This window comes from Zosterops lateralis (assembly GCF_965231275.1).
Source record: "Zosterops lateralis genome assembly, chromosome: 5".
Classification (NCBI taxonomy): Eukaryota; Metazoa; Chordata; class Aves; order Passeriformes; family Zosteropidae; genus Zosterops; species Zosterops lateralis.
The window spans coordinates 9,909,816-9,921,822 of record NC_139766.1 but is presented as its reverse complement, the minus strand read 5'-3'; the positions used below and the strand labels follow the sequence as shown (position 1 = coordinate 9,921,822).

At 41.6% G+C, this 12,007-nt stretch overlaps 1 protein-coding gene across 2 annotated transcripts in view; it reads right to left on the bottom strand.

Annotated features, from left to right (window-relative positions):
- HGFAC (HGF activator) overlaps positions 1-7,074 on the bottom strand; it is a 39,984-nt gene extending 32,910 nt beyond the window's left edge. The window contains exons 1-3 of one of the 2 annotated variants that reach the window (XM_083861628.1): positions 6,870-7,074; positions 5,255-5,309; positions 3,336-3,432 (exon numbers count right to left, since the gene is read on the bottom strand). In XM_083861628.1, coding sequence (XP_083717754.1) covers positions 3,336-3,432; positions 5,255-5,309; positions 6,870-6,935 — 218 coding nt within the window. In that variant the 5' untranslated portion in view covers positions 6,936-7,074. The remainder of the gene's footprint in view (positions 1-3,335; positions 3,433-5,254; positions 5,310-6,869) is intronic. The other variant, XM_083861627.1, reaches the window with a different exon arrangement.
- Between the last annotated feature and the right edge of the window lie 4,933 nt (positions 7,075-12,007).

Here is a 12,007-nt window from a genome sequence, read left to right as displayed (position 1 = left end):
TGTTTTGTCTGAGGGTGACATTTCAGTCTTGTGGAATGCTACCTCCAGCCCCCAAAACCAACCTAATGGCCTAATTATTTCTTAATGCTATTTGGAAATGTGCCCACACTCAAAATTTATGGGATAGAAAATACCTTTACATCAGCTTGTCATATAAATTGTTACCATGAATGTGAAAACATAAAGACAGAGACACTGAACTAATTATATCAGAAAAGTCCACTACAAGGCATTGATTTAAATAACATTTTAAATCCATACATGGTAAACAACATGGGAATGGACAAACGAAAGGTGTGGCACAAATGAGGCCTAACTGGCAGGCAGGATAAATGGAAAGCAGGGTATTTTTCCCACCAGGAGCATAGGGAGCCTTAAAAATAGCATGTTTTGGAAAACAAGCAAAGCCCCAGGCCAGAGACAGACAGGTGTAAGGAAAAAGCTTTGCCATCCCACCTGGTATTGTCACTATGTTTGAGACTTGGAGGTTGCCTGAGACCTTTTTAGGTGTTGTCCTGACCATGAGACCCAGCCAGACTTTGCCTGACTACACCAGACTGACAACTACCAGCTCCAGGAAAATTCAGAGCCTTATGCTTGATGTCTCCCAGCTCAGCCCACAGATACTTCTTTCCAGGACTGTCATAAATTCACCATCTTGTGATCCAGCTGACCAAAAAGCTGCCCTCTGCACTGTTTTCAGTCTGTGGCCAATGTATCAAAACTTATCTTCTTGTTTCCATGGAAGATGATAAGATCATGTCCTTCCTACACAGACCTAAGCTCAGCCTTGCACAGGGACCCCACCCATCCAGAACTCAAGCACAGGATAAGGCTTCTGCAGGGTATGAGTCAACAACTTCTAATTTATAGCCAAAATCTCAGGCAGGATCTGCTCCTGCCATTCCCCTTGAGCAGAATCTGAGGAACACATCCCACCCTGGGACACAGGGACAGGGTGGTGGCAGCTTCCCTGCAGACACAGCTTGGTCCAGTTCAGACCACCCTCCCCTTTTATTCTCAGGAGTGTTCACTGCACCCCCATTTTGTCTGTCCTTACACTGCTCTGTCTTTCTGGAGGTACCAATGAAACTCAGAAGCAATTCCAGGTTTGGGTTTTTTTCTCCTCAGCACAAAAGGAAAATTTACACTATATCTTTAGCAAGATATCATGTAAGACTTAGTAATAGGCCACTAAATGGGAATTTATCTGTGAAAGCAGATTATAATTAATGGGAAAAGCAAGAGAGGATGCTGTTATAGGAAGTCTGTTATTTAAATAGTGCAATTATTTTGACTTATTTCCTGTATTTTCAATAAATATTTATAAAGATACAATTTGTTTGTTGCTGTCAAAGAAAGCAGGGAGAGCTTTCTGTGGTCAGGAGCAGATTTATGTGGAAACACAGTATCCGTGTCATATCTAATATGGGAAAACATAAATCTAAAGGCAATTTGAGTGAGGTTTGGCCTGCACTGTAAAGTCCTGCCTGTAGTCCTGACTCAAAGAATGACTTGAGCACTGAGGATGTGGACTTAAATGCACAAGTGAGTGCTCTGATGGTTGGGTTTCCCAGAATTCACCTCCAAAGAAGCAGCTTGGACCCAGCCTCCCACCACCCCTTACTTGCAGGAGGCAGGAGCAGGAAGGGACAAGCCTTGCTCTCACACTGCTGCCTACCAGGTCCCCTGGGATCAGTGTCAGTCCAGCCTGGGTTAGTGCCAAGTCACACAAAAAATGCACAGGGCAGGTTTCCCAACTGCTACTCAGGGCTCTTTTCCCGGCACCTCTGTGCCTGGACTCACACATTAAGTTGCTTTTAGCTTATGAGTGATGAGTAAACACTGGTCAGAAGGTCACCCATAGGGTGAAATGGTCTGTCAAATCCAAATAACTCCAGCTGTCATCCTTCTTGTCTCCCTGCTTGTAAATGGCTTTTTAAAAGTCAGAAGCATAAGAGCAAGTTGTTCAAGGTCAGCTCTAAAGTGTGCTCTAACCTTGGACTCCATCCATTCACAGGTTTTTCCATTTCTGTGGCCTAACTGGCTAAAAACAAATACACAGTGTCATGTATTAACAGGATCCCTCTTAAGCATTGCATGAAATTAAGTGGGTACTAAGGTCATCAAAGTGATGTGGTTCCAGTTCATCAAAGACAGGATTCAAACTGGTAAATTATTCCTGTTCCCTTTCTTAAGGGAAAGGTAAGATAGTCTCAAATTCTTATTTCCTAGAGGCTTTTATTAACTGGGTTGTATCAGTGGATATTGGAGAAATTCTGAAGTGGTTTCCTAGCCTGAAGCTTGGTGTCCATTTGTGTAAGCAGGTTTGTATTGTGTTGTTTACATTACACCAGCACTTACACTTGAAACAGATGTGCCATCAGAAAGACGCAGCAGATCATGAAAAAATTAGACAGTCCAGTATAAAAAATGAGAGTTCTGTCCTGCCTGGGCGAGTAAAATAAACTCTAAAATATTATCTCCACCCTGAAAATAGGCAAGTGTTTGTCTTTCACGTGGCTGATCTGGGCATAATTTTCACATTACTGGTACCCACATATTCTCTGCTTTGTTGCCTTTGATTTCAGTTAATATGTCCCTATCATATGAGTTTGTCTGCAAAGTTTATCTTTTTTATTCAGTGCTTTAATTCAGTAGGGTTCCCATATGACTGCCCCTACCCCAAAAAAGGATCTTGAATACTTCTAACAACTTCTGCAAAAGTAAAAGAGTAACCTTTGCCCGAAAGAAGACTTGGCCTTAAACACATTAGTAGAATAAATCATTAACCAACAAACAGGAGTAATATCTCACTTCTTAGTACTACACTGTCCAAAGGGGTTCTGGTGCCAATCTGGATTGAGATAGAGACATGGGGGCAGGGAGCAAACAGCTTTCCTCAAAAATCAGATGGTCTCTGCTGCAGCACAAGTACAGCCTGCACAAATCAAAGTCCCTTAACCAAGTGTCCTCTCTTGAAGGTGTCTGTGTCTCTCTCCCTCAGAGGGTTTGTACCAGGTCATTCCATCAGTCCTGCTTCTTCTGTTCAAGCTACTGTCACTCATGTACGTTGCAGTTCCAATAGGAAGGGCAGCAAGGAAACATTTCTGCAGTTCCTGAGCATCCCGTGGCCATGGAAACCCAGTTCCAGGGCTCCCTTCCCCCTGAGCATGTCATGACCCAAGGGCCATGACCATCAGCAGCAGAACTGCACTAGTCTCCTTGGGCACAGCACCAAGCTCATGTTAATTATTCCAAAAGCAAGATTAAAGCACTGAAAGGATGACATTTCATTTGAATGCTGCTTTCATTTATGAGCAATGTCAACTTACCATTTCTTTCTGGAAAATGAATTTGATAAACACGTGTGATAAAACCTTCCACCAAACCGGAAAGGAAATTTGCATAAAAATCCATCCTCTGTAAACACTGAAACACAAATATAAAAAACTCATAATGCAGCTGAAAACCAACCCACAAATTATATTATATACTATTATATGAAATTATGAAGATAGATATCTGCAAGTTTTTCAGCTGTACTCAAGACCCTGTCTCTGCAGTGTCTAGTGCATATGAAGCAACTTAAAATCCTACATAATGACTGAATCAACAAAGATTAATGGACTCTGCAGTGGAACAATGATCTCAGATCATCTCAGTTCAAAATATACTGCCATTTCTGGTACAGCAAATGCCAATTATATTCATTAATTGCAATTATCATTTCTAATTATGTAGTATTGTAATTGCATATTAAAATAATTTCTGAAGTTGTATCCTTTCAGGCTATATCACATTGTAATATCTGTTTAAAATAATTAAGGAACCAGACAGTACAAACTGAAATAGAAACAGTCAGGAGGAAGAAGATTTTAAAGGTTGGGGTAGAGAGAGAATTTTGATCATACCACCTTCCCTTTGGGATAAGCTGATTTCTTACAAGTTGGGAGAAACTAATTGGACCAGTGTCTAAAAAGGGCAAGTTTTGTATTTGGCATCAGTGATGGCAGTGTAAGGAAGGATGGTGGGAGTTTAAGGAAGGCTAGTGGGAGTCTATCAAAAAAAATCCTTCAAGATGAGTCTTGAGAATGAGAGAGGCTGAAGACAAAAAAGACAATGAAAAACTGTCAGAGCTTCTTTAACCATTAAACTAAAATTAATCTGTTTTGAAATCCCAAAGTCTGAATGGGAAGCCAACCACTGCCGTAAGAGAGAAATGAGGCATTCCACCAAACTGGCAGCACAGCACATTTCCATTTCTCAGAGAGGATGTGCAACTGCTTCTTGTCCTGAGCTTACCCCTCCCATGATGGCTGGGGCTCCTGCACACTCTTACAAGATCTGTTAACTCCCATGAGCCCAGAAATCTCAAAGAGCTGCTGAGGCCAGTTATTGGCATTACAGAAAAAATAACCTATCCCTGTGGTCCAACTCCTTCTTAATCAGTTGGAATTATCCATCTGCCCTAACTGCCTCCTCCTCTATCAGTGTGAAATAACCACTGCCATCCCCTCTGCCATCCCCTTGTCAATCCCGGTTTTCATTCTCTGAACTAATTAAGCAAATTGTTCTGATATCAACTTTCTGTTGGATACCTCCGAGTAAGCAGGCAGGAGAGTTGTGAAAATACATCCCCATTCAGAAGATACATTGCATTCCAAAGTCCACTGAAGACTGTTACAACCTATGAAGTCACTATTAATGGCCCAATGCATGTAATCTTTAACAACAAAAGCACAGGACAATAACAGCTTTAAAAACTGAAACTGCGATGTTCTCCCACAGCCAGGATGTCTGACCATTGGGGTGACACCAGAACAAATGACACCCAGAAAGCTGCAACTCAAATCCTTCTCCCACAGAGAGATCAAGGGCCAGGTTAGAAGCTGAACCTGTACATACAAAGAGTTCATGTGCTTGAAAGTTACAGGGCAGCTGCAGCTCTGATTAAAGGTTGCTGCACATCTTCAGCCACACCACTTTGTGAAATAATATAAAGTCGTGCCAGCTCAGACAAACTAAAATCCCATCAGTACCTTCCCATTAATCTGCACCTGAAGGAAAATTACCTGAGATTCCTGAGCTAATCTCAAATTCCCCTTTAAACAGAAATTAATATTGGCATAACCATTCTATAATCCTTATTCATGTTGAAACAAAGACAGGCTTCCTACTGACTTGCACAGCACAGATACAGACAGGCAGACCATTCTTACTGTCATAAAACCTATTGGATTTGACTTGGTACCTTGTGGGCGATTGGACCCATGCCTTGAGCCTCTTCCTGCCCCAGATTTGTAGTGCTATAAAGAGAAAAAGAGAATGTGGGTTGGAGACACAAATTCACTCTGGGAACCATACTACTGGTTAAAACCTACTTTCCCGGGTGCCCTGACATTGTGTTTTTCCCCAATGCTTCTGAGAAAATATTATAATTTGCTTGTGCTTTTTGGTGGGACACAGCCTGGTGAAAGAGGGTAGATACACATTGACCATTGAAAGTGCCAGATAACCAGGAAAACCCAGCACAACACAACAAAGGCCAAAGCTCTGCTCCATTTTATCTTGCTATTGCCAAAGGATGCATCTCCTCTTTCTCTCAGAGGGAAGCATACATGTATTCTGTGGCCAGTTCACAGTAACAAGTAATATCTCAACATTTGCCTTTTCGTGCTATTTAGCTGTATCCCCCAGGGCATTAGTTACAAAAGCAACTTCTAACTGTATTTGGGTTTGCCAATCAGCAAGCAAAGAGCACAAGGCTGAGCTGATTTTAAGTGACAGGAAATAATGAAAAAAAGTGTAATACAAAGGATAAAAAAGGATAATATAATAATAAAGTTCTGCTGCCACCAAAGGTGCCAGCAACTGAACTATAGCAAAAAAAAAAAAATCACTAAAGCAGTCAAAGAAGCACACATCATGAACATAGAACTGGACAGGGGACATAAAAAGTGAGGGTTAAGAAAAAGCTGCTGCTAAGATATATAGAGAGGGCTTGAACAGTTCTGAGGAAAGAACAGTTTTTGCACTCCACACAGACTCTGCCACCACCAATCAAGGGCTCCAGCCAGGGATGATCTTTACCTTGACCATGAGCATTCCTCTCTGCTCCCACGTGTAATATCTGAGGACATACTTTTGCAATTCGCTGAGATAGTTAGGATTATAACATCATCTAAGTATATCTAAGCTAGTTTAAACCCAGCTAGAGAAATAAGGCTGTCTTAAGGCCACAATGCTGACCATAGGCAGCAGTGGACTAACTGCCCTGCTAGTCCATGGTGGTAGATGGCAGGCTGTAGTGGGGTTTAAGCAAACTAGCAAATTCAAACCATCACAGCCTGCTCAGCAGTGCTTCATGTGCTTGGCAGACATATCCCCAAAAAAGACACAAGACACATGATGCAAAAACACTGAGGGGTTTGACATGGAAACAGTGAGAAGTCTGAAAAGAAGACAGCCATCTAAGCTGGGCTATTCAGTTACCAGACAGCAGCGATGTCTGGCAGTGGAGCACTCTCCCTCCATGCTACTGCAGGTACCTGCTTGTGTCAACACATTTCTGAGATATATTTTTAAAGGATTTCAATTTTTGTGGTCCTTCCTCCCCTCTCCTCCCATTCCTCCTCCAAAGCAAAGCATGGATGTAAGAAAATGCTTTAAACAGAGAAAGGTACCAGTTATCCCACAGTCCCCCCACTTAGCGAGCACTACTGTCAACCTACATCTGGCTTTTGTGTTCCCTTTGAATCTCTCTTTCTCTGGGTCTGTTCTGTGGCTTCACTCATCCAAACCCAAGGCAACCTGGTCCTGCAGGCATCACACAGCTGATCCACCACTCAGGGAGAGGAATCACTCACCATCCTTGCACAGTCACTGCTCAGACTCAGAGCCAAGACAACAGTGAGAGGAGCACAGACTTTCATCTTTGCTCTCCTCTCACGCAAGTTTTGCCCGGCAGAGGAAAACTTCCAGGGTTGGGCTGAAGCAGGAGGATGAATCAGGAATGAGCTTTCACAAGGGACTGTGATTTACTTGACTTTAGGGTATTTTAGTTTTCTAAGTAAGCAGAACTGTTATCATTGTTAATCATTAATATCTCTGTGGATAGAAGGGAATGCCCCATTGGGAGAGACTCTCCCTAAACCACCAGGAGTGAAGAGTTTACAAAGTGCCTGACCCTTGGAGATGGTCCCTGGTGTAATCAGCACTGAAGGGCAACTCCAGAGAAGCGGATCCAATGCCTCTCGTAACTAGAGCTGATTTATCATCTGGATGTTTCCCTTCTCTTTCTCTTCAGGAGTTAATTAAAAGCATGGCATAGCAACAACAAGGAGCTCCAAGTAAACCCACTCAGGAGAAGGCATTACATTGCAAAAATATGGGCCAGATCAATGCCAATACCAAGGATTACTCATTAACAGATGGTTACCTGCTCAGCCATGGTTTGCAACAGCAACAGACTGGGAAAGTTAAAAAGAAAGAAAATACACATGACTCTGATAACACATTTCGTGTGCCAAAAAGCTCCCTTCTGCCACCACCTGAGCAAAGCCATCTCTGTCTTGTAAGTGCCTGTCTGAGACAGCTGCACTGCAGAATCATTGTTAATACAGATGCAGAAGGTATTGCCAAAACTGAGATTTCACCAGAGCAGACTATTTCAGCCCCACCTTGCCCCACAATGAAAATCCACAGGTTTGGCTGGTACAACGGTGTCTGTGCTTGAGGCTTTTGTCCTGTCAATCAGGGACCACACCTCTTCACACCCAAAATCCCCTGAGCCACAACAACAGAAAGAATATCATAGTCCTTGCTTAAGTTGTGTGCTGCCCTTTGAAGTTTCACCAGCACAGCTATGGAAGGGATATGATTTTTTTTAATTTTTTTGACCTAACAAAGCCATGGCAGTTGTGAAGCAGAGCTATCCCTGCACAATTTTGACATGATGGTTTATCATGGTGCAGGGAATTTACACACTGCTGTGTTTTTCATCACAGTAATAACTCCTGTTAGTTCAGCTAGGCCTATATAGGTTTATGGACTATGCTACTGTAAGCAGGGCTTGGAGCAGCAGGAAGCAGGCAAAGCTGGAATTTCCTTCCCAAAATGTGGCAAACAGACAGAAGAAAAATCTTTGCCTCTATGCATTGTTTGTTGCCAGAAGACTTGAAGTAAATATAGTTTCAGAATAGATTTGTGAAATAGATCTGTCTTATTTTCACTCATTTCAAACCTGGAAATAGGATGTACAGACAGTCTGATCTGCCTGAGAACACCTAGCAAAGCTGAAACATAGATTTTTCACTTCCTCTCCTCAATCTTCAGTCTGGCCATCAGGTTTCAAATCAGTAATGCCTACTCAATTGCTTGTAGACATCTCCTTTCCATCCAGGTTACTGAAATTTTGCAGAGAAAGGGGGAAAAAAGCCATTACCTGCTATTCCACTCAAGAGGTCCCAAAAGTTTTGTAGAAAGGGAGGAGCAGGGGAGTGAGGGGAGGAGGAAGATACTTTTTTAAGGCTGTGGAAATACCCTCTTCCACCCATTTCCAGAAAAAAAATCATCCACTTCCAGGACCAGAAATACTGAGTTTCTATGGTGACCAATGTGTGTTGTAGGGAAGAATTTTTCTATGCCTAAAAGTAACAGAGAAGAAAACCAAGAATACAATATCTACTATTGGCGTGTCTACTCCCAGTTGTTGCAGTTCATGTTGTAGATCTCCACCAAGAGCTGCAGTGTGTCTTTCTGGGGAGTGACAACTCCAAGTTTTTGGCTCAAACTGATTCCTTAACATGAGAAAGGAATAAACACCAACATCAGGAGCCACTTCAGCTGACAGGACTGTGCTGGCACAAAGTGAAAGGAAAAGACATCAAAGCCAGGAGTTGCAACAGCTGCCAGAGAAGCCCCACCATAAAATGGGAATTACCCCTGACTAAGGTCTGAACAGTGATTTCAGGGTTCAGATGGATCTGAATCACTAAAAACCCCAAGTGCTCCATGTACACTGCCTGCCTTTGTTCAGCAGAGAGGTGTCTGAACAGGTCTTAGAGCCATAGCAAAAAGGCAGAATTTGAGGTGTGGTTTTTTGGTAAATTATGTTGAATGATCAGTGAATCTTTCAGCTATTTATAAAAAAAAAAAACCTCTGTCTGCCTCCTCCAGGCATTTTATAGAATTGTTAAAATGTTTTCTTTGTTTTGTTTTGTTTTTCTTGAGAAACCTTTTATCTCATTGGCAGGAAACTAGTCAGAAAACTACAAACTCAGTTTTGATACTGAATTCTTATAAACTTCACAGGGTTTTGGACATTTGGGAGTTCAGAGGTGCAAAGAGTATGATCTGTGCCAAAACCAATGTCCCATGGGTCAGGCTGATGAACCTGCAGAGCTGCTCTCCACCACCTTCTCAAGTCCATTCACCTGTGACTCACTATTTCCAGCCTAGTGAGGGAAACTTTGTATAGAGGGAAATAAGCATCAGGTGTCTATGGAGCTAATAACTTTACAAGGAGAAAAATAACAGATATGGAAAGAATCCATATGGAATTCAAGATAAATTCCTTAACATGAGGTTTTAGACTTCTCCTAGTCCCCATTTCAAATGTAAGTGGGGACTGTAAAATACTAAATGGAAATAAATATATGTGTGTATAGATATACATAAATATAAATAAGAGAGACAATATCTGGGAAAAGGAGTTAGAGGAAAACCTGGCTTTGGAGTGACAGAATATTTGGTAGCTCTAAGGCCTGGAGCATTGCAACTCATCCCACCAGTGAAACTCCAGCTAGAGTCTGGCTCATGTTTTCAAAGAAAACTCTGTTTTCTTTTTAAAGAAAGGCACATTCTGATTCTTAATTTTGCTGCACATAATATTGAACATTTCCTGCAGAACACAGAACCCAAATGTATTTGAAGCCATATTCTGCTACTAGTAAAGACAAGGAAATGTTTCAAAATAAGACGAGAAATTCTTTTTCATGTTTGCAGACTGTAATCCTTCTGTATCAAAGGCTAAAATCCATTCGTTTCAGCAGTCACTTTCCTTTTTATACTGACATCATGGGAAAAAGAAAATGCAAATAAACACACAATAAATGAGGAGAAAGAGACAGAAGACTTGCAGTGGCTATATAACAGATACTGATAATGCTGCCTTATACATTTGCCTTTTCTTCATTTCCCATACTGTAATGTTTTTTATTACTTTAAATTTAAAAATAATTAATAAAAGCTCAGACTGAGCCCAGCCTTTGAACTACCTAGTAATAATGAAGCAATATTAACAACTATCCTAAATCATTAAATATCAACGAAACCTAAATTAACTGAGTCAGCCAACAGTATGAAATAATAAAATTGCAGAGGGTTTTTTTCATCAATTAATTGACTAGACATAAGTGGAAAAGACAAGTCTAGACACACACACACACATACACACATACATCCATTTGCATTCATTCCTCTGTACCAGCTACCAAGGTAGTGAGAGGGCTGTCTAGTGACTGCACATTCATGTGTTCTCCATTTTTTTCATTATTTTCTGACCATTTTAAATGTTTCTGAGGAAACTTCCACTCAGCTACTGCAAAACTGAAGAAAATCTATAAAGTTTTCTAATATCTGACTCCCCTTGTACTTCTGCAAATTCCTAAGCTTTTTCATAATGATAGAGTAACCCCAACTGATGGGATAGTGTTGCCCCCTGAGATGATCTTGTTTCATGGCTTTGGTTGACATTATTGCTACAAAGCCCAGACCCAACTTCCCAGATAAGGAGACACTTGCAGGATCATTGCTGGCACGAGGGACTAGTGCAGGATCTAAAGCCTCTGCAAGCATGCTCTGTCCAAGTCCTTTGTACAACCTGATGAGTATGTGTGAACAGGAAGTAATTAGAACTATTTCTGGCATTAAAAACACAACTTTTGATTTATCTTTCAGGAATGTGTAGGATGCAAGCAATCACATGTGGTAATTCTGTTCCTGGTGTACTACCAAGGGACTCAGTGCTAACGTGAGGCTGAGGTACAAACCCAACCAATTCTGTTCTTTTTTCCTCTGGGGGACCTGCAAACCACACTAGAGACATTGTTGTCACCTGTCAGGTGGGATTTCCTTCATCTCTGCTGCTTGATAGCATTCCTATCACCCTGGGAGCCATTACCAAAACTCATAAAAATTGAGTTTGAGTCTCTGATAATTAGTGAATATTCAAATCACCAGAACTGAGGTCAATGCTCATGGATTAAAAGCATAGTGACTCTTTTGTTATAAATAAGGCAACACAACAGCACTGTGAGTGCATGAGGAACCCCTTCCTCTTCTCTCCTTCAAACTCCTCAGTTGTCCCAACATGGCAGGGCACAGGTCACACCTGTCTCAACAAATAGTGAACTTCAATTTTGTCACTCATACCCAAAACCAGCATCTTCACCACTGGGTGACAAGTGAACCTCCACCTTCTTTTATGTCTTCTGGAATGGTGCCCTGAGAAAAGCCATTGTGTTTCTTTTGCTAAAGCAAAGTCAGAAAGCTGAAATAATTTTGCTTGTTTGCTTATTTCAGCAAGAAAAAAAAGAAGAGTTTTGGCTCAAATCAAACTGGACAGTCGAGTTATTTATATGAGCCTTAAACAATGTAAAATCCAGCTATATTGCAATCATGAACATCTCTGTGTGTCATCCCTCTTGTTTCCCTGGAAGCTTCAGAAATCCCAGCGGGAAAAAAATGACATGGTTTTGGCTCTCAGAAAGAACTGGAGTCTGTCCTCTCCTGCAGCAGACTTTGCTGTCCCCAAACTGGGGATAATCTCTGCCAAACAAACTCTTTTACAAATGCCCCTCCCCACTCCTGGAGGCAGGCAGCAAGGCTGTGAGAAGCACAGCTGCCAGAGTCTGGTTGCTGAGCAGCTGGGATCCAGCAAACATGGATTGGGTGCTGCACCACTCAGATAATCCTGGGACAGAAAGATTTGCCTTCAGCCAAA